This window comes from Pan paniscus, chromosome X (assembly GCF_029289425.2).
Source record: "Pan paniscus chromosome X, NHGRI_mPanPan1-v2.0_pri, whole genome shotgun sequence".
NCBI lineage: Eukaryota > Metazoa > Chordata > Mammalia > Primates > Hominidae > Pan > Pan paniscus.
Genome location: NC_073272.2, coordinates 43,181,878 through 43,205,705, shown reverse-complemented (window position 1 = coordinate 43,205,705; position 23,828 = coordinate 43,181,878). Strand labels below are relative to the sequence as shown.

Here is a 23,828-nt window from a genome sequence, read left to right as displayed (position 1 = left end):
AGAAAAAAATGAAGCTTTTTTTAACTTTTAAAAAATTGTTTGAGTTACACTTAACTTTATCAGCAGTGTGTAGACACACTGCCAGTTGTCATATAAGCATTGTACAGCAAGATACCAACCCAGAGTTCTTGCTAATTTTATATCGTGTGCTGCTTTAGGGTTAAAACCTATCCTGACTGCTAGTATTTATGGCTTAAAGGCTGCCACACAGTCATGACAACGTATCCATAATGCCAGCATCACCAATGCAGGTTTAAAAAAGAGCGAGCATACTTTTCTATAATTAGAGGCCTATTCTGTAACAGTAAAAGCATAAATTAAGTCTTTATTTTTATTAAACAAGTATTTCAAGTGTTCCTTCCAAATAAAAACAGCAAAGTTTTGAAGCTATACTCATCAAAGATTACTAGTACATTGTTTCTAGCGGTAGAAGTTTTTTGTGTCGTATTTCCATGCATCGTTTTTGCTTTCACCATCTGATGTCCTGTTTGTATTGTAAGTGTTGGTGTGTGGTTATGACATTAGAGCTACTTTCACATCACTATGGCATCCTTTCTTACAAACTCCTGTTTTATAGATCTACGTAAGAGCACAATTTGAATATGATCCAGCCAAGGATGACCTCATTCCCTGTAAAGAAGCTGGCATTCGATTCAGAGTTGGTGACATCATCCAGATTATTAGTAAGGATGATCATAATTGGTGGCAGGGTAAACTGGAAAACTCCAAAAATGGAACTGCAGGTCTCATTCCTTCTCCTGAACTTCAGGAATGGTATGTTTTTATGCATGTTTTGCTTTGCCTGGTTATAAAAACAAAGCCCTGACCATCCATTTTCCAATTTTATATTATTTTAGAGTGTAAAACCTGTTTGATATATTCCTTCCTTTATGAGCCAAACAAAATTTAAATTAGTCATCCAAGAATTCTATATCTTCAGTATCTAGTGAGATCCTAGTTGCAGAGTCAGGGCTTCATTTTACACAAAAAGAAAGGAAGGTCTGGAAAGAGATTGGGTGAGCAGCCCTGAGCCAAGTCATGGTCTCACAGCAGAGCCCTCCACTCCTATATGCTGTTATAATTGTTTTAGAATGGCATTTTAAAAATGTACCTTCTCCTTGCCCTTCTACATGCTTTCATGCCCATCCCATCCCACCACCAGCAAAAAATGTAGGTGCAGTGCTTCAGTGTCACTCAGAGTATTTGAAGATAAAATGTATTTCACTGTTAGAAGGAGGTAGTCAGAAGCTTTGTTCTTTACCTTGCCAGTCCTTTAAAAATACCTTTTCTGCTAGAAAGTTTAAGCCCTAAAAGCAGGCTAAAGTTAGGGGTTTTAGGCACTGTTTTTAACTGAGAGAAAAGGAGTCACAGATCACTGTATATTTTGATAAAATCTATTTCTGCTATTATTGTTACCGTTTCCTTAGTTGAACTGTCTTTTGGAAAATATTGATGGTTTTACCTTTGTTGGTACTTGGGCAATATACCAGATTATTTCTAGCACAAAAGAGATAATGTCTGAGTTTTGTTTCATGTGGCAAAAAATAACAGCCATTAAGCATCCTGCCAGTTCCTCCTAAAATACTTGAACCCAGCTAAAAGAGACCAAAGACATTGAGTCCATAGAAATTTCTACCTGCTTTTATCTATTTTTCTCACTAGTTAAGAGATTTCTCAGTTAATCTCTTTTGCTTGATCGCCTCTTTCAGCTATCCCATGTTTCCCCAAAAAATAGTATTAAATTTAGAATGTTGGAGCTGATGAGGACTTCAGATGCCATCATTTTATACATAAGGAAACGTGGGCCCAAATGGAGAAGCAGCAGCCTTCCATCTGGCATTGTCTTTCAGTCTGATCTTCGAGAAACAGTTCAAGCATAAGCAGGAGGAAAGCAATCTCTAAGTCATTGTCATGATGATGCCATTATATTCTTACTGATATTTACATTTTACAGAATGTCTTCTTTAATGTTACCATATATTATGGGCATTTATTGAAAATAATTGTGTAGATTCCAGACCTCTTCTGCCTAGTCAGATCATCTATATAAATGTTTCACCAATTTCTAGAACTCTGAGTCCTCTGGAGGAATCCTGAGTGATGGCAGTGCAAAAAGCAGATTTGCTTCCTATTTCCTGTAATGGTGGATGAGATTATTTGGATAAATCCTCCTGATGAAAAAAAATGAAAAGTGCCACAGAAAATATGTTTTTAAAATGACCTTGAAAGCACTGAATAGCTGAAAAGGTATCAGGGGCCAGGCACGGTGGCTCACACCTGTAATCCTAGCACTCTGGGACGCTGAGGCAGGCAGATCACTTGAGGTCAGGAGTTCAAAGCTAGCCTGACCAACATGGTAAAACCCTGTCTCTACTTGAAATAAAATTTAAAAAAAAATTAGCCAGGTGTGATGGCAGGCACCTATAATCCCAGCTACTTGGGAGGCTGAGGCAGGAGAATTGCTTGAGCCCGAGAAGTGGAAGTTGCAGTGAGCTGTGATTGCGCCACTGCACTCTAGCCTGGACAGCAGAGTGAGACTCTGTCTCCGGGAAATAAAAAAAGGTATTGGGGAGCTCAGTGACCAATTTTTTTTTTTTTTTTTTTTTTTTTTTGAGACGGAGTCTCGCCCTGTCGCCCAGGCTGCAGTGCAATGGCATGATCTCAGGTCACTGCAACCTCTACCTCCTGGGTTCAAACAATTCTCCTGCCTCAGCCTCCTGAGTAGCTGGGATTACAGGCACCCGCCACCACGTATTTTTAGTAGAGACAGGGTTTCACCATGTTGGCCAGGCTGGTCGTGAACTCCTGACCTCGTGATCCACCCGCTTTGGCCTCCCAAAGTACTGGGATTACAGGTGTGAGCCACCACACCAGGCCTCAGTGACCAATTTTTATGTGAAAGCCTTTAATAAGAATGATAAGTGGAATATCAGAGTTACCAAGTGGCCCATTTTGCAAACAGGGCATTTGTCATTACTGAACACTTCTGTGCCAGAGAACCAAGGTTAAGATCTAAGGCCAGTACAAGTTGGGGAATCTGTTAGAAGACCCTCCTCATTGTTAGGAGTGCAAGAGGCAGTCCCTCCAGGCTAAAAGGAAACAGATAAGCATACCCTTATTTCCCTTCAACACCGGAGGACTATAGAGAAAGCTGCCTTGTCACTGAGCAAAGCAAAAGATGAGGAAGTTGGGAACAAACTTCCAAATTGTGGCCACCAGTCCACCTTGAATGGATTTGCACCCAGGTACACACAGCCTGGGGCAGCCAGGGGAGCTGAAGCCATGTACTTGATTTGAAGTTTCCCCTTTCTTTACTAATAGTTTCAGATGTATGGTATAAACAGAAAGTCTCTGAAGGCAAACACTTTTATCCTAACCCCCACTAACTTCATCCTATCCGCCCGACATAAACTTTTTCCAGGGCAGTAGCCAGCAAGTCAAAATTATCAGGCACACAAGGAAACAAGTAAGACCCAACAGAAATGACAGATAGTAGAAACAAACTCAAACCTACTGCATATATTGGAATTAAGAGACAAAGATTTTAAAAATAAGCTTACCAGGTTGGTTCGTTTGTTTTTGAGACAAGGTATTGTGCTCTCGCCCAGGCTGGAGTGCAATGGCATGATCACGGCTCACTGCAGCCTCGACCTCCTGGACCCAAGCAATCCACCCACCTCAGCCTTCCCAGTAGCTGGGACAACAGGCGTGCACCACCACACCCAGCTAATTTTTTTCTTTTTCTTTTTTTTTTTTTTGTAGAGATGAGGTCTCACTATGTTGCCCAGGCTGATCTCCAACTCCTAGGCTCAAGTGATCCTTCCACCTTAGCCTCCCAAAGTGCTGGGATTACAAGTGTGAGCTACCACGCCTAGCCCAGGTTTTTAAAAATCAGTAATAAGCTTGTAAAATATCTTCAGAGAGCAGAAAAAAAATGTTAATGACATAGCAGATTTTAAAAAGAACCAGAGGAACATCCAGGGGGAAACATGCAGTAACAAAATTAGAATCTCAGTGGTCACACCTATTAGAATGGCTAACATTTTTTTGAAGTTTCATCAGTGGGTAAATATAAATTGTGATATAGCCATACAATGGAATGCCACTCAGCAATAAAAAGGATCAAACTATTGATATATGCAGCAGTATGGATGAAACACAAGATCATTATGCTGAGTGAAAGAAGCCAGGCAAAAAAGAGAACACGCTATATGATTCCATTTACATAAACTTCTGGAAAATGCAAGCTTATCTATAATGACAGTTGCCTAGGGATGGGGGTGGAGGGAGGGAGGAATTACAGAGGGGCATGAGGAAATTCTGGAGGTAATGAATATGTTTTTCTTTTTTTGGAGACGGAGTCTCGCCCTGTCACCCAGGCTGGAGTGCAGTGGCACAATCTCAGCTCACTGCAACCTCTGCCTCCCCGGTTCAAGTGATCCTCCTGCCTCAGCCTCCCGAGTAGCTGGGATTACAGGCGCCTGCCACCACGCCTGGCTAATTTTTTGTGTTTTTAGTAGAGACAGGGTTTCACCAGGTTGGCCAGGCTGGTCTCGAGCTCCTGAGCTCAAGTGATCTGCCTGCCTCGGCCTCCCAAAGTGCTAGGATTACAGGTGTGAGCCACCGCGCCCAGCCATTTTTATTTTTTATTTTTTATTTTTATTCTTCTAAAGTCAAGGTCCCTCTCTGTCTCCCAGGCTGGAGTGCCGTGGTGCAATCTTGGCTCCTTGCAGCTTGGAACTCCTGGATTCAAGCAATCCCCCTATCTCAGCCTCCCAGGTAGCTGGGATTACAGGCGCCCGCCACCACGCCCAACTAATTTTTAAATTTTCGATAGAGATGAGATCTCACTATGTTGGCCAGGCTGGTCTCGAACTCCTGACCTCAGGTGATCTGCCCGCCTCAACCTCCTAAAGTGTTAGGATTACCTGTGTGAGCTACCACACCTGGCTATGAATATGTTTTTCTTGATTGTAGTGATAGTTTCATGGGATGTTTACAGATATCAAAACTGATAAATTTGTATACTTTAAATATGTTCAATATATTGCCAAAAAACTGAACTGTTAAAGTTGAAAAATATATAGAAGGAGAAAAGGATTCTAACTGAGATGATAAGAAAGAGGCCCACTGGGCAGTGTGTACCCCAAGACCTGAATAGGACTTTGGGGGTATAGGAAGCTATTCCTGGCAGAAGAGAAAGATCAATTTTCCTTTGCTTGGAAACTGAATTGGCCTCTGGGATGTCAGTGGGCATCCAATACTAACAAGAAAGATTTGAAACAATTGTATCAGCCAGACCCCCAAAACTTTGATCAAATATATTGCTACCAAGTCACATTCTTCACATCTTCTAGATGAGAAATCAGTTTTTTCGGACCCAAATGCCTTACTCTAGGCACATCAATTTAGTCCTTCAATATATTTTAGCTCCCGGAGTCTGTCATCCCTCCCCTTGCCTTGCCTACAAGATCCTGATCTAAGCCATCAATAAATTGTTAGGCATGTGTTTGAAATTTCCTTCCAGGTTGACCTTAACCCTAACACAGTTTCTGTGCACTTACTGAGCTAAAAGAGCTAATGTTTATTTCTGGAGTGTCTGGTAAAAATCAATTTCATTCCTCTGTCATCACACCACATGAGACTATGCCACAATTTTTTCCTGGGAACGTGTATTTTTGTTTTAAGCTTAAGAACATTTATTATAAGATACTCTCTACATTGTAACATAAGCTTCACAAGGTCACACGATTTTGTCTCTTAACCTGTCAAAAAATTCCTCAATTCTGTTTGTTTCCAAAGATTCTATGCCTTTTAGTTCTGACTAATAGCACATATTGACTTGCACCAAAAGAATCCCCAAAGCAAGCCTTTATCAGCCTCCTCTGTATGCCACGTGGGTAATATATGGAGATGGACTTTGATACTATTACTGAGAGTTCGCAGTATTTTCCAATAAATGTCTTTCCCCCAACCAAAAATAAATACATAAAAACTTCAGTGAACAAGAGCGAGTAAGAGATATGGAAGACAGCCTCTTTAAGAAAATAGAAAATAATACTTCCCAAATCATTTTGTGATGTCAACGTTACCCTGATACCAAAATTCAGTAAAGGCAGTTCAAGAAAAGAAAACTACATACCAGTATCTGTCATGAACACAGAAGTAAAAATCCTCAGCAAAATATTAGCAAATTGAATCCAGTAATATACCAAAAAGATAATATATTATGAGCCAGTGGAGTTTGTACTGGGAATGCATAGCTGGTTCAGCATTTGAAAACCAATCAGCCGGTCCACTAGATTAACAGACTAAAGAAGAAAATCCACATAGTCATATCAATAGATGCAGAAAAAGCATTTGGTAAAATTCAAAACCCAATCAGATTAAAAGTCTCATAAACTATGAATTGAGGGGAACTTAACCTGATAAAGGACATGTATAGTAAACCTACAACTAACATTACTAGAAAGGGAAAAAATTTGCAGATGATATGATTCTGTGTGTAGAATTCAAAGGAATCTGTAGACAATTAGAATTAGTAGCAAGGTTTAGAAAGGTTGCTGATATAAAATCAATATACAAGGGACTGGGCGTGGTGGCTCACGCCTGTAATCCCAGCACTTTGGGAGGCCGAGGCAGGCGGATCATGAGGTCAGGAGATCGAGACCATCCTGACTAACACAGTGAAACCCCGTCTCTACTAAAAATACAAAAAAATTAGCCGGGCGTGGTGGTGGGCGCCTGTAGTCCCAGCTACTTGGGAGGCTGAGGCAGGAGAATGGCTTGGACCCGGGAGGTGGAGCTTGCAGTGAGCCGAGATCACGCCACTGCCCTCCAGCCTGGGCGACAGAGCAAGACTCCATCTCAAAAAAAAAAAAAATCAATATACGAAAATCAATTCTATTTACAAGCCACAAGCAGAAAATAAAACTTTTAAAGGGTACCATACATAACACCACTTGCAACACCATAATATTATAAAGTGTTCTTGCACACACAAAAAACAAAACTGGATCTGATTAGGCCTCTAGGTTTTATTACCTATTTGCAGGAAATACAAAGGACAGAGAGACATACTAAAGATACCACAGGGACACAGTCAGAAAAATCCAGACTCTACAGAAACTAAAGGACAAACTAGTTTCTACAACAAACAAATTGTAAGAAAAGAAAAAGGAGGGAGAGGGAACCTATAGATTTTAAAGGGATTTCAGAAGAAAACTGTACTCTTGGATTTGTTCCAAAATAATCTATGATAAGGTGGTATAAATAAAATAAGGCCAGGCGCAGTGGCTCACACTTGTAATCCCAGCACTTTGGGAGGACGAGACGGGCGGATCACCTGAGGTCAGGAGTTCGAGACCAGCCTGGCCAACGTGGCAAAACCCCATCTCTGCTAAAAATACAAAAAAAATTAGCTGAGCGTGGTGGCGGGTGCCTGTAATCACAGCTACTTGGAAGGCCAAGACAGGAGAATCGCTGGAACCCGGGAGGCGGAGGTTGCAGTGAGCCGAGATCGTGCCACTGCACTCCAGCCTGGGCAACAGAGTGAGACTCTGTCTCAAAAATAAATAAATAAATAATAAAAAAATAAAATAAGCTATGACTAATAATTGTCAAAGCTGGGTTGTAGATAGCTGGGTTTCATTACACTATATCCTTGTATGTGTTTGAAAGTTTTAGTGTTACAAAGTGTTTCTTAAAATACCATTTACAAAGCCTTTATTAAAAAATGACCAGGCGTGGTGACTCATGCCTGTAATCCCTGCACTTTGGGAGGCCGAGGTGGGCGGATCACTTGAGGCCAGGAGTTCAAGACCAGCCTGGCCAACATGGCAAAACCCCGTCTCTACTAAAGGGAAAAAAAAAATACAAAAATTAGCTGGGTGTAGTGGTGCACACCTGTAGTCGCAGCTACTCAAGAGGCTGAGGCATGAGAATATGTCAATCCTGAAAGGTGGAGGTTGCAGTGAGCCGAGATTGTGCCACTGCACTACAGCCTGGGCGACAGAGAGAGACTCTGTCTTAAAAAATAAAATAACCTAGGAATAAATCTAACAAAGATGTCAAGACATTTACAGAATAAATTATAAAATTTATTGAGACCGGGTACAGTGGCTCATGCCTGTAATCCCAGTACTTTTGGAGGCCAAGGCAGGCGGATCACTTGAGCCCAGAAGTTTGAGACTGTCCTGGGTAACATAGCAAGGTCCAGTCTCTACAAAAATACAAAAATTAGGCCAGGCTCGGTGGCTCACACCTGTAATCTCAGCACTTTGGGAGGCTAAGGCAGGCGGATCACCTGAGGTCAGGAGTTCGAGACCAGCCTGGCCAACATGGCAAATCCCCATCTCTACTAAAAATATAAAAATTAGCTGGGCGTGGTGGCAGGCACCCGTAATCCCAGCTACTTGGGAGGCTGAGGCAGAGAGAATCACTTGAACCTGGGAGGACGGAGGTTTCAGTGAGCTGAGATCGCACCATTACACTCCAGCCTGGGCAACAGAGCGACACTCTGTCTCAAGAAAAAAAAATAAATGGGTGACATGCACCTGTAGTCCGCTACTTAGGAAGCTGAGGCGGAAGGATCACTTGCACCCAGGAGGTCAAGATGACAGTGAGCCAAGATTGCACCACCGCATTGCAGCCTGGGTGACAGAGTAAGACTTCGTCTCGGCGGGGGGGGGGGGGGGGGGGGGGGCGGGGGGAATTATATCTCGAGATATTTAAAAAGATATAAGTAAATGGAGAGACATACTGTGTTTAAGGACTGGAAGTCTCAATATTGCAGGGATGTCTATTCTTCCTAGATAGATTTCGTAGATAAGATGCAATCCCAACAGTTTTGAAATTGACAAGCTAAGTTTAAAGTCTACATGGAAATGCATAAGGTCGGGAATAGCCAAAATGCTCTTGAAGAACAAGGAAGGAGGTCTTGCTCTACCAGATACCAAGACTTATTATAAAGCTATAGTAAGCAAGATAATAAGATATGGGTTTAGAGATGCTCAAATAGACCAGAAAGGAATAGAGAACCTGAAAACACTCTCATACGTAAATGGACACTTGATGTGTGACAGAAATAGCACTGCACAGCAATGAGGAATGGACAGGCTTTTAAATAATGTAGGACAATTGGGTATCTATTAGGAAGAAAAAAGGAATTGGACCCCTCCTTTACACCATAAGCAAAAATCAGTTCTAGGCCGGGCGCAGTGGCTCACGCCTGTAATCCCAGCATTTTGGGAGACCAAGGCAGGTGGATCACACGAAGCAGGAGTTCAAGACCAGCCTGGCCGACATGGTGAAACCCCATTTCTACTAAAAAAATACAAAAATTAGCCAGGCATGGTGGCACACACCTGTAATCCCAGCTACTCAGGAGGCTGAGGCATGAGAATTGCTTGAACCTGGGAAGCAGAGGTTACAGTGAGCCGAGATTGCACCACTGCACTCCAGCCTGGGCATCACAAGGAGAATCTGTCTCAAAAACAAAAAAAAACAGCAGTACTAGTACATTAATACCCAAAATGTAAAAGACAAAACTATAAACTTTGAGAAGGTAATATTGGAGAATATCATCTGGGACAAGGAAGGATTTCTTTTCATTTTTATTTATTTTTTATTTTTCTAAAGTCAGGGTCTCTGTCTCCCAGGCTGGAGTGCAGTGGTGTAGTCTTGGCTCACTGCAGCCTGGAACTGCTGGACTCAAGTCATCCTCCTGCTTCAGCCTCCCTAGTAGCTGGGACTACAGGCACGTAACATCACACCCAATCACACCCAGCTAATTTTTTTTGTTTGTTTTTTGTTTTTTGTGTTTCTTTGTAGAGATAGGGTCTTGTTATGTTGCTCAGGCTGGTCTCAAACTCCTGGCCTCAAGTGAGCCTCCCTCCTTGGCCTCCCAAAGTGTTGGGAAATCCCCTGCTAAGGATTTCATTTTTGTTTTTTTGTTTTTTTTAGACAAGGTCTCGCTCGGTTGCCCAGGCTAGAGTGCACTGGCATAATCTCAAATCACTGCAACCTCCACCTCTCAGGCTCAAGTAATTATCCTGTCTCAGCATCCGGAGTAGCTGGGACTACAGGCACATGCCACCACACCCAGCTACTTTTTGTATTTTTAGTAGAGATGGGATTTCCCCATGTTGCCCAGGCTCGTGTGAACTCCTGAGCTCAGGTGATCCGCCCGCCTCAGCCTCCCAGAGTGCTGGGATTACAGGCATGAGCCATCGCACCTGGCTGAGGATTTCTTAAGATATCAAAAATACTTCCCATTAAAGAAAAGACTGATAAATTTGACTAAATTAAAACTAATAAGTTATGTTCATCAATTGATACCATAAAGAGAGCAAAAAGGCAAACCACCGAGTAGAAGATATCTGCAACACGTATATTAATAACTAACAAAAGCATAATATCTAGACTATATAAAGAATTTCTACAAATCTATGAGAAAAAGACAACTGAACAGAAGAACGGTCAAAAGACTTGAACAGACACTTAACGAAAGAGGAAATTCAGTAGCCATTAAACATATGAAAAAATGATCAGTCTTACTAATGAGTGAAACGTAAACTAAAATGTAAATTAAAAACACAGTGGTATTCCATTATTCATCCACCATGATGGCTAAAGTTAAAGACGGATAATACCAAGTGTTGCCAAGGAAGTGGAACAATAGGAATGTTCATACACTGCTGGTAGGAGTGTAAATCAGTACAATGTCATTGTAAAGCAACTTGCCATTTACAATAGCACCATATGGCATTCTGATCGTGATTTTGGACTCTTATATGTGACTCACTTGGGGACCCTTGGTTGGCCCCCATGAGCAAAATCATTAGGAGAGCAAAGTCTTCTGTGGCAATATTCTGAAAGGCAAGTATTTGTTTAGCCTGAACCTGAAAGAGCAACTTTTTAATATCATCTTTATGTTACCAATGCTGGATATTATAGATCAAAATTATAATTTCCTGATTGTGGTTATAACTGTGAATTTAATCAGAGCACACTTTTTATATCTTATCTTAGAATCTCCATGTAGCAGTAGTGCCATTTATTAAGCATATACTGTGTGCCTGGTACTGTACTAGGGAATTATTTACATTTTTTGTTCTAAACCTTTACAATAGCCATCCAAAAGGCTCCAAGAGTTTAAAGACACTGCGGATAGAATATTCTGGCTAAGATCATGAGCTCTCGTGCCAGACCTTCCCCACTCTTTCACTTATTAGCTGTGTGATTTGGGGCAAATTGCTTAACCTTTCATTCTTTCAATCCCCTCATCTGTAAAATGGTGATGCAATTCCCTGTGTTGTTAGAAAGATTAAAGGAGTTAACACATGTAAAGTTCCTAGAAAAGTGTCTAACATTAAGTGCTCAGTACCAGCTAACAAGTGACAAAGCCAGAATTCAAACCAGGCCTGTGTTGAAACATTCTACTGTATCTCATGGCCACATGTTTAGGCATCTAATCTGTGTTGTCAGTATATGTTCAAGGAATACCATGCCATTTTAATATAAGCCTATATTTTAAAAACATTTCTAGGAAATTGTCATGAAAACCAAAGAATAGCCTTTGTCCAAATTTTTTAAAAGATTAGGATGAGTATGGTTATGCTGTTTTATATAAATTCTTCAAATGGATGACTCTTCTATTTTATCAACCAGAATTATAAATTCATTTTATTTTATTTTTCTTTTTGTGTGTGCTAGGCGAGTAGCTTGCATTGCCATGGAGAAGACCAAACAGGAGCAGCAGGCCAGCTGTACTTGGTTTGGCAAGAAAAAGAAGCAGTACAAAGATAAATATTTGGCAAAGCACAATGCAGGTAGGGAAAAGCACAACTGTTACTGAGGCTGGGTTAAGCATCTCCAAGACCTAAAAAGATGTAATATTTTAATTCAGTCTTCAGTGTTCTCTATCCAAAAAATTCTACCATATGAGATCTTCATCAACTTTCAAAACCTTTAAGAAACCCCTACCTCCAATTAATATGTTGATTATTTGCTAGATATTTTACAGAGCTATACTTTATAGGACAAAAATGTTATTTTGAAATAGTATCCTCTGGAATGAAAAGAATCCAACACGTTAAGTCCTCCCCTGAGAAATGAAAGCTGGAGAGTTTGCTGAGTAGCCAGGATTCTTATCTCCTTGGCTGGGATTGGTCTTGAACAGATCTCCTCCCCCTGGCTCCTGCTTGGCCCTTGGGCATGGCCCTGAGATAAACATCTGAGGGTAGAGGTGTGCTCTTATCAGAGAACTGTGCCACAAATGGTTCTGTGGTTGGTTTGAAAGAGTACAAATGACATGGACACTAACTTGGTTTTGTCCATTTCTGTGAGTCGTCTTCTTCCCTCATGGTATTTCCAAGCTACCACAAGAGCAAGAATCTTATCTTGGCCTTCCCTTTATAGTATGTATGTTTGCCCATATGGAAGTTTGTATTCAACTTAAGTCAAAATGTTCACTTGTCTTGTTGAAAACTGGAATTAATACCAAAAAGGCATGATCTGTTGTTGCAATAGAATCCCCAGAAGATTCACAGGGTGCAACTTAAGCTAAAGAAAATGCATGGTGATATACAGCAGTGCTAATACAAGAAGTTATTTTCAATAACTTCTTAATACAACTCCTTTTATAAGGAACTTTTTCTGAGGAATTGAAAGTCCTGACTGGCATTAGGTTAGTTCCCAAGGTTTCAGAAATAACTCCAAAAATTAGAAATGTGGCCCAAAAAATCAAGTGAATCTAGTCATGCATACCCAGATTGATGGCATAATGTTTCTGACAAGTATGAAATGCATTTTTCTCTGTAAATGTTATAACGTACTCTGAATTGTTCATTTCTCAATCAGAGATTAAAAGTAAACATTTCAAACTGCTGTATAATGTGGAATGAATGTGAGTGGCCACATGGGTTAAGTTTAAATGGCTCAGCTAAATAAGGAATCATTCCCTTCGCATTAGTTACATTGTACCACATTTTTATTTCCAAAAACAGTATAATTTCTGGTTATGTACTACTACAGAGCAGTAGTTTCATAATGGCTTTTTTGGTTTTATGAAGGGAAGAAATAAAGCAGACTAGTTACACAAAATGTAGCAACTATTAAGCAAATGCTCAAGTATACTATTTGAAGAAATGCACTGCAGAGCCAGGCACGATGGTGGTGCCTGTAATCCCAGCTACTTAGGAGGCTGAGGCAGGAAGATTGCTTGAGCCCAGGAGTTCGAGGCCAGCCTGGGCAACAGCAATACCCTGTCTATACAAAATAAAAATAAACTAAATAGAAATGCACAGCAGTATCAGCAGAATGTTGCTTCACACAAAACGTCAGTGGTTATTACCAAGTCTCCTTAGTTGCCCTTACTTCTGTCAGCTTCTAACAGTCTAACACAATCTAATAGGCTCACAAGGAGATGTGTTGTCATATAAATTGAGAAATGTATGCATCTCACCTTGTAATTTGTACAGCAGTGTTAAATGATACATAGATATAGATGGGATTGAAATTAACTTACACCTAGAAAAGCAAAGAAATGGCTGGTTCAGGCTGTCAGTTTATCATTAGATTTATGCTGTACTAAAAGAGGTCATGTAAACATGAGTATTCAGTTTGCCAATATTCTTTAATTCAGCTCTGAGGAAAGTAAGAAATTCATTGAAAAACTAGAATTCTCTAAATGCTGTCAAAGAGTCAATTTAATCATTAATTTAAGAATTTTGCCAGAGAATCAGCATCCGATCTGGCAGCCAGTGTTTTCACTTTTTCCACTCTCACCACCAGGGTATCACTGATCTTCTTCCATTGCTCCCATTCTCTGATTCCCGTTAGATGGTGCACAGTGGTCCTGCAAACACACCTGTAAGCTTAATAGGCAGCTGGAGATAGGACCAGGAATTAGCACACCTGAGTAACCGTGCAATTTGGGCAAATCACTTCGCTCCTACGGGCCTTGAAATGAGGGAATTAGGTTAGTCAATCAAGGAGATCTTTTCTAATTCTAAAGATCAGTGGGTCTCAGGTTCTTTCATCACTGGGCCTGACAAATGGCGATCATTCAATGAAGCCAAGTATTCTTGTACTGTCTATCTCAGGCTCTTGCTGTCTGGTAGACATTGCCTATCCAGGTTGAAAGCTGTCACCCTTGACATAGAAGGCAGGAGCCTAATAGGGGTAGAACAGAATTGCTTTTTCCTCTGTCTTTTGACATTCACCTCCTATCCCAAACCATTGACCTCTCTAAGTTCTTGTCAACTTAGAATGAAGAAAGGAGGGGTTGAGAGGACAGGGGAGCCTACTGCCACCACCCGTTTGGTATCATCAGTATTTTCCTAACCAGCGGTCTTCTGGGCATCAGAACCTTCCTTGCCATGCTTAAGGGGTTGTTCTACATGTCAGTGTGTGTCACTGTGTATAAGGCCCTCCTTTGAAAGAAAGTCTGAGCTTCTTAGATGGTCCTTGCGGAGCCCCTTAAGTGTCTTTGTAGAACTTTGTGTTTAGGCCTATTTGTGATTCTCTAGTCAGGATATCATTGTTAGGCTTCCCTCACCTGCAAAATAATCACTGTGAGCTCTCTTTTTAGTTTCTCTTTTTGGGAGAAGATTCCCAGCTTTCTTCCTTGACTTTCTGAAATACACTGCCTGCAAAGCCTAGCATTCCTTTCTGTCACCATCTCTTCAGGTTTCTTCTGTGTCATCAACCAACTCTTCCATTTTGTTCATTAGAAAGTCCAGAAGAACCATTTGCTTAGTATTACCTTTGCTTTACAAGAGATCATAGGGTCAAGTATTTAATCAGCTGTTCTGCTTTTAGCTACGATGAAAGGTCATCCCAATATACAGAAGTGTCCTTATAAAGAATTGCTCTAAAAGAGTGAGAAACAAATACTCTTGACTTCCATTGGTGAGGCAGTTGCTTTGAGAACTTAGAAATATCATAGCCTTTCATACCAAACCAGATGGGCTCATGGGCCACAGATCAAACAATATCTCAAAAGGATTTTTCTGGCTTTTTTAGAAGTTGATGGTAAAATACAGTACTCTGTTCTTCTGTTACTACTCAGTAAATTAAAATAAGGGCCGTATGTTTTGTTTCCTGCTTCAAATCTTTGAGAATTCATCATATATTGATGGCAAGATCCAAACCTTATCAAGTTCTGACATTATTTGTATTTGTGGTACAAATGAAGGTTGGGAATTTTGTCATTATCTAGAACTGGTGGGAATGATAATACTAGAATTATTTCCATTTTTGTCGTTAGGAAATTCTACATAGCTTGTTAAAGTGGAATTCTGTTCAAACTGTGTTACCTACAACTCCCATCATAAAGTGACAGCCTATTCGCTGAATTTGACCCATAAGTAAATTTTGTCCCTCTAACTCCCACACACACAGTGTTTAAGTTTTAATAAGTCATCACGTGTGAAAGTCAGGATATTTAACATAAAAATTTGGGTTTCAGAGTTCCCTTAGAAGAACAAGGAATGCAGCAATACCAGGTCCACTTTCTCTTTTAGTAACTCTGGGTGGTTAATATGGCCTTTGAATGGACGCTCACTCTCCAGCACACACTGTCCGCACCACTCCCTGTTTTTGCACCTGGCCCACTTCATTCAACCACATTAGCTACCTGACCCCTGCGGGCATTCAAGTATGTACTTCTTAACCCAGTGCTACCAGTGTGCAATGCTCTTTTGAATTGGAGGTCTTTATAGTATTTGAAGATCTTGATAGCGTTTCCAGCTGAGACAAGGATTCAATGTTAATGGCTTTTTTATGGAAAAAATTCAACCTGGAAAGTAGTTACATAAATACTTAAAAGAAGTGTCTGGAATGTTGAGTAGTTTAGCAGAAAATCAGGGTAATATGAGCAAACTATGCTAGACAGTATTTCTGAATCCTTGGGAATAGATTTGATTATGGTGTGTGTAGCTTTTACAGCAAATACATTTTCTGTAACACATAGAAGGTTTCTAGCCATGTATACTTGGTACAAAAAGCATTGTGGTGTGGCTGGAACAACTGAACTCTAGAGGCATTGAGATTCCTCAGCCCCCAGGACTTCCAAAAGTCATTTTAGATCAAGTTACTAGTGTAAACTTTTTAAAAATTTAGGAAGTCTTCATTAATTTGTTTTCTTAAATGTTAGAGCCCCGAAATACTCTATTTACGTACACATATTTGAACATAGGGGATTTCTACAGTACCATTCATAGGTGTGCTTAAATTATGCTTAATACCACAAATTAGTACTATTGACTTTAAAAGCTATTCTTTTTTTTCTGGAATACAAGCAACTCTAAAGGAAACAAAAAGTAGCCCATAAACTCACTGCCCTGTTGGCATTAAAAATAATAATAGGCTGTGCGCAGCGGCTCATGCCTGTAATCCCAGCACCTTGGGAGGCCGAGGTGGGCAGATCACTTGAGGCCGGGAGTTCGAGACCAGCCTGGCCAACATGGCAAAACCCCATCTCTACTAAAAATACAAAAATTAGCTGGGTGTGGTGGCGCACGCCTGTAATCCCAGCTACTTGGGAGGCTGAGGCAGGAGAATCACTGGAACCCAGGAGGTCCGCGGAGGCTGCAGTGAGCCGAGATCCCACCACTGCACTCCAGCCTGGGTGAAGGAGCGAGACCCTGTGTCAATAATAATAATAATAATAATAAAAGTAATAGGCACACATGGTTAGAAATTACACATGGTACAGGAAGGTACAAAGTGAAAAGCAAAAGGCTTCCACGTCTACACTCTCTGAAGAGGTTTTCTTGTAACTATTCTCGATAAAATGTCTATGCATATGCTAGTATATAAAATCCGCTGGCTTTTATATAAGGATATTGTCGAATTTCTATTAAAATGAGTTTGTTTCTTAATGTGACTTATTTGCCTTGTGTTTAGAATATTGCATGATAAAGTTTATTTTATACATATTATACTTTTATTTTACTAATATATGAAAAGCCATATTTCAATGACCCCTGTACATTTTTCATGCTGTCTCACTCCCAATGGCCTCTGTGCATGTAAGTAACCTGTTGAATGACTATGCCTCTGTGTTTTTGGTGGTTTTCTTTTATTAAGTCCTTTTTTTATCAGCAAGCAACTTAAAACCTTTAAAAGCTCATCCTTTAAGTGCTTTCCCAATATTATTGATATCTCTTATTTTAAAATACCCTTTTTTTATTGTTTCTCAACCCTATGACCGTGTGGCAATTTCATTTAGACCAGAGTAACCTCTTCATGCTGCTCATTTATGGTTAAGATATTGATGTTTAACATATCTGTTTCATTTCATTTTCATAACACGTCTGTTTGTGGTTTTGATGGTTGACATCTAACTCATTCTTATGTGTTTTTTAAAAAAATGACAAGTCTTAAATTTGGTAGGATCAGAGTTAGGGCTCTATAGAGGGATAGGTGTGTGTATATACCATTCGGAAAGCTTGTGTCATCATCATCATCTTGCTCTTTTGTGAGATGCTTGCTTATTTTTATTAAAATATATTAAAACATATCTGCTTGTCAATGCACTTCTTCTGTAAGCATACTTTTTCTTGATGGAAATATCACTCAGAGGGCAATAGGTCTAAAAAATAATGCCATCAGCACTCCTGCTTTTATTTTTGCAACTCTCATCACTCCATTACTACTGCAGTATAACTAACTAGCCCTACCACAGAGAGCCTCATGTTCATTTTAATTTTGTGAGTCTGCCATTCTGAACACAGAAAACATTTCTTGGTTTTTAGCTATTGCTAGAGGATATGCTTTAAAGACTTTCAATCAACCTTTATAAATCAAGTTATCAAAAGAAAACAAATGTGCAAATACCCATTAATATACACTAACCTCTATTTTAATATATCATGTTTCTTTTTTTATATATTGTGATAATGGTGCTTTTTGTTTGTTTGTTTCTGATCTATTCTATTCCCAAGTATCTTATTTTGCATTTTAAGTGATTGGGCAAATCACTAATGTTAAGAACTAAGGTGATATTCACAGTCATTTGGCCATATTGTTTCTAGGAGTAGAAGGTTCTCTTAATAAATGATTGGCTAAAGTAACGCAGATTTCGGCCGGGCACGATGGCTCACACCTGTAATCCCAACACTTCGGGAGGCCAAGGCCAGTGAATCACCTGAGGTCAGGAGTTCAAGACCAGCCTGGCCAACATGGTGAAACCCCGTCTCAACAAAAATACAAAAATTGTCTGGGCATAATGGCAGGTGCCTGTAACTCGGGAAGCTGAGGCAGGAGAATCACTTGAACCTGGGAGGCAGAGGTTGCAGTGAGCCGAGATCGCGCCACTGCACTCCAGCCTGGGTGGCAGAGCGAGAGTCCACCTCAAAAATAAATACATAAATAAATAATAAAGCAGCCCAGATTCCTTTATTACATCATCAAATCAATTTTACTGATTTATTTTAACCCCTCTAAAATCCAGGGTTTATTCAATATTCTTTAAAAAAAGAAATGTCAGTATGTAACTGACAGCATTTGGGTATGACCATACAAAAAATATTACAGGAAACACAGACATACAATTTTAGCCCTTTGTGAGAATTTCCAAATGTGTGTGAGAATTGGACCATGTTGAATTTCAACAGGAATGGGCATCTGCTCAGGAAAGTTTTGTACATTGCTTGAAATTGCTTTTATCATAGTGTTAAGGGGCAGGTTTCAGAAAAATATTTGTTAAAGTATTTCTCCTCAGTCTGTAGTGATTAGAGAACTCCACTTTTGCAAAGGTTTCTGAGCTCAGACTCTGCTTCATGATTCTTTCCATCCTGATCCACCATACACAGGCTGCCCATGTAATGGGCGACAAGTTTTCAGGCCCAGGAAAGCATGTAACTCTCCTTACATATTCAAGACTTTCCATTGAGTGGATATCTGGGTTACAGTAAAGCTTGTGAGATGCTCATTGATAAGCTTGTGCAATAGTTACAGAACTTGCCTTAGAATCTAGCATGCCACCTTCATCAACTCTGTTGAAAGAAAGAACCATGAAGTTAAAGACCAGCTGTCCATGCATTTCTCATCCATCTCTAGAAATGATCTAGCTGGCCCCTCTCCTGGTTAACTTTAGTTGCATTCATGCTATATTCATGTTGGTCACTGTCTGTAGACTTTTTCTTTTTAGTATTGCTGACTTCTTAGAATTGGAAAAATATGAACAGCATGTGGTTTCAAATGAATTCATATGATTTGTTGGATACTACATGAAAAGATATGTAGTATCTTTTAGATTTGGACATTTTAATGCATGTGTTCAGCATCTTTGGATGCCTCTAGTTCTAAAGAGCATTTTCATGGGCTTAAAAATGAAAATTTCTCCCTAGATGCTATATGACTTAAATTACATGTAAGCCATATATCATAAGTTGGATTCATATTTTTAAGACATGGTTTTAATATAACTGTAGTTTTGCCAGTAAAATTATAATTTATGTACATGAAATAGTCATTCTACAAATTTACCTTTCTTCTAAATCTTTGCGTTTTAGTGTTTGATCAATTAGATCTTGTCACATATGAAGAAGTAGTAAAACTGCCAGCATTCAAGAGGAAAACACTAGTCTTATTAGGTAAGTTTGATTGTGTAAGTGGGTTGCTTATTCTCACTTTCAAAACATTTTGTGAACATTATTAAGAGTTGTCAGTTTTAACATTCTTTTTTTCTAAATGACATAGGCGCACATGGTGTTGGGAGAAGACACATAAAAAACACTCTCATCACAAAGCACCCAGACCGGTTTGCGTACCCTATTCCACGTAAGCAATGTCTCAATCTCTTTTCATTATATTTTTCCTATCACTTTTTTAACTCTATAATTTATGTATTTTTTTCTGATTACATAAGGTATAACTGTTCATTATAGGAAATTTGTAAAATCAAAAAAAGAACAAGGAGGAAAATGAGTTAACAATAATCCCAACCCCTCTTTCCCTATAATAAGTGCTATAAATATTTTGTTGTATACCCTTCTAGGCTTCTCTGTTGTATACCCTTCTAGGCTTGTCTTAGTACAGATATGTGTATAAAGTGTGTGTGTGTGTGTGTGTGTCTGTGTGTGTGTTTTAAATAAAATTAGTTTTATCCATTCTGTTTGTAACAATTTTTCTAACAATATGTCATACACATTACCTAGATGAATTATTCTTCAGAAAAATAAGTTTTCATAGTTGTACAGTTTCTGATATGACAATTTTTTTCCCTTAATTAATATTTAAATTGTTGATTTCTTACCACTTTTTAAACCCAATCAATATGCTAACAGTTGTTTCTGTAAAGATTTTCAAATCTGTAAGATTTTTAATTCTCCTTATTTTCTGTATCTTATTCTTAACCTCTTGCCCTCTTCATTTTCTCAATTATAAAATGAAGTAATTCAGGATTGCAGAGAGGATTTGAGATCATGTGTATGAAGCACTTAGCAGATGGTGGATAAGTAGAAGCTATCTACCACTATCATTTCATTATTATCATCATTATTCTAAAGTTTAAAATTTTAGGCCAGGCGCGGTGGCTCATGCCTGTAATTCCAGCACTTTGGGAGGCTGAGGTGGGCGAATCACCTGAGGTCGGGAGTTTGAGACCAGCCTGACCAACATGGAGAAACCCCGTCTCTACTAAAAATACAAAATTAGCTAGGCATAGTTGTGCATGCCTGTAATCCCAGCTACTCAGGAGGCTGAAGCAGGAGAATCACTTGAATCCGGAGGTGGAGGTTGTGGTGAGCCGAGATTGTGCCATTGCACTCCAGCCTGAGCAACAAGAGTAAAACTCCGTCTCAAAAAAAATAAATAAAATTTTAACCCCAGAAGCTTTCTAGCAGCTCAGGGTTGGAAGAGCTAAAGGAAAATTATTTTTTAAGAGCAACAGGAGAAAATGTGAAGATTGGCTCCATTCTATAGGGCCTTCACATGCCTTCCTGAAGCAATGTCAATACCACTTACAGTTATCTGTACACCTCAGAGAGCCAGGAGGCTTCATGAGACAACCTTCATCCCAAAACCCTGTCTGATTTACACAAGAAAAGAAATGTATCCAATAGTGTCTCATTTGGCACTACTGGAGTTTTCTAGTAAAACACTTTGAAGTGTTCTTTTAATTCTCCTTATGTCTAGATCATGAGTACAGCAAGCTTAGCTAACATTTAGCTTCTTCTTAACCACGTAACAACTGAACTTCCATGTTATTAAATGGCCAGTTAACTAGTTTGGTTTTAAAACTTACCTTTGATGATGTCAATCATGACTAGTCTTTGAAATATTTGACCCTGTATGTGTATATAACATATATCTAACTACTGAGATGACTGAAGATAGTACAACATCAATATGTTATGTAAGTTCTTGGCTGGGCGCGGTGGCTCACACCTATAATCCCAGCACTTTGGGAGGCCGAGGTGGGTGGATCACATGAGACCAGGCGTTTGAGACCAGCCTGGCCAATGTGGTGAAACCCCATCTCTACTAAAAATACAAAAGTTAGCCGGGCATGGTGGCACGCACCTGTAGTCCCAGCTATTAGGGTGGCTGAGGCATGAAAATCGCTTGGAACCCGGGAGATGGAAGTTGCAGTGAGCTGAGATCTTGCTACTGCACTCCAGCCTGGGCAACAGAGTGAGACCCTGTCTCAATAAATAAATAAATAGTAACGCCGGTTCTTCAGCTTTTGATGTGCCTAGAGAAAGGGCTTCTCTTAAAATGTCCACATTTTGATGACCACGAGCACTTTATGTTCTAACAGGCTAGCAGGAAAGGGGGATTCCCCATTAGTTTAGGCTCATGTACACAGAAGAGAGTAGCATAAATTTGTTCTTTCTCAAAGAAAGAAGGAAGCAAAGAAATTGAGAGAGAGAGGGAAAAAAAGGGAAGGAAGGGAGAAAAGAAAGGGGGGTAGGGAGAGAGAATATTAAAACCAGTGTTCCTGGCTCATCTAGAAAAACATTTCCTAAAGTGTGTTTTGCAGGATACTGGTCCTATTAGTATCCACAGAACTAGAGCTTATTGGCATATACTTCAGTTACACTCACTTAGGTGAGGGGTGGGCAAGCCTTTTCTGTAAAGGACCAGATAGTACACATTTGAGGCTTTAAGGCCATACAGTCTATCACAAGCACTTAGCTCTGCTATTGTCTCATGAAAACAACCATAGGCAATATGTAAACAAAAGCACATGGCTGTGTTCCAGTAAAACTTTGTTTACAAAAACAGACAGTAGGTGGCCAGGTGCAGTGGCTCACACCTGTAATCCCAGCACTTTGGGAGACTGAGGCGGGCAGATCACCTGAGGTCAGGAGTTTGAGACCAGTCTGGCCAACATGGTGAAACCCCGTCTCTGTTGGAAATACAAAAAATAGCTGGGCATGGTGGTACACGCCTATAATCCCAGCTGCTCAGGAGGCTGAGGGCACAAGAATCTCTTGAACCCAGGAGGTGGAAGTTGCAGTGAGCTGAGATCGCACCACTGCACTCCAGCCTGGGCTACAGAGTGGGACTCTGTCTCCAAAATAAAAAAATAAAAATTAAAAAAAGACAGTAGACCATATTTGGCCCATAAGCCAGTTTGTCACCTCCTGATTTAGGTCTTCCATAATAATTATGGGTATGTCTGGCCACAGTCATTGTGTTTTCAGTGTAACGTGTCTTTTGCTGTATCCTAACATTCTCCTTTTGCAAGATGTTATAGAACATCACTTTTCAATAGAACTTTCTGTGACAATGACAGTACTTGATGTCTGTGCAGTCCAGTACAGTGGCCACTAACCATACGTGGTTATTGAATCCTTGAAATGCCGCTAGTGAGACTGAGAAACTAAAATTTGAATTTTATTTAATTTTGGCTTATTTAAATTTAACCATATGCAGTTTTCCATTTTTTTATTCTCCTTTTTTCCTTCTACACAAGACCCAACTGCATGAAGGCATACAGTGAGTTATATTAATCTTGGGTCATTTCACGTCTTCCTCCTGTGGTGGTTCATGAAGGGATAAAATACATCTCACCTGAACACTGAAAGATTCACCAAACCAGACAACTCACTGGCTACTATGGTGTGATGCACACAGATAAATATGGTTTCTAGAATTTAGTTCTGCAAATCCACTGGGGGTGAGAACAGGGGATATGAGATATACGCTAAAGAGTCCACAGCTTTTAGGAAGAGACTGGGTTTGAGTAAATGTGTTGGGAGCGTAGTAAGCTCAGCAGCTCAGCCTTTTAAACCTCTTGTGCCATGTGACTTTGCAGATACAACCAGACCTCCAAAGAAAGACGAAGAAAATGGAAAGAATTATTACTTTGTATCTCATGACCAAATGATGCAAGACATCTCTAATAACGAGTACTTGGAGTACGGCAGCCACGAGGATGCGATGTATGGGACAAAACTGGAGACCATCCGGAAGATCCACGAGCAGGGGCTGATTGCAATACTGGACGTGGAGCCTCAGGTAATGCCCAGCCTCCCCGAATGTCTGACATCCTGCCTGCATGCCAATAAGCACAGATTCTGAAATCAAAAATGCCATCAGAAAGTCACAGGTCACATAATAATTTCATAAACCACAGAAAAGTATCAGTAATGGAGGCATTGGGGGTTCACAGTCTAGAATGCCAGCTGACTAATCGTTGGACTCAGTGCACACACCATGTATTTAAGAAGCAGAGATTATTCTCTTAAGAGGTTTATTATATGCAGAAGCTCAATAAGGTTCCTGATTGTGTCTACGCCTGCCAGAAATCCTACGATCATCTGACCTCAGGATGAGGCTCTGGCACTTTGTTATCACAAAAGCCACCT

General features: G+C 40.0%; 1 protein-coding gene across 20 annotated transcripts in view; it reads left to right on the top strand.

Annotated features, from left to right (window-relative positions):
* The window catches only part of CASK (calcium/calmodulin dependent serine protein kinase), a 407,307-nt gene that overhangs the window by 367,766 nt on the left and 15,713 nt on the right, over positions 1-23,828 (top strand). For 15 of the 20 annotated variants that reach the window (XM_063601767.1, XM_034949879.4, XM_063601763.1 and 12 more), the window contains 5 exons: positions 578-774; positions 11,716-11,831; positions 19,524-19,604; positions 19,711-19,791; positions 23,276-23,478. In XM_063601767.1, the coding sequence (XP_063457837.1) occupies positions 578-774; positions 11,716-11,831; positions 19,524-19,604; positions 19,711-19,791; positions 23,276-23,478 (678 nt within the window). The remainder of the gene's footprint in view (positions 1-577; positions 775-11,715; positions 11,832-19,523; positions 19,605-19,710; positions 19,792-23,275; positions 23,479-23,828) is intronic. The other 5 variants (XM_034949880.4, XM_063601768.1, XM_034949885.4 and 2 more) reach the window with 1 other exon arrangement.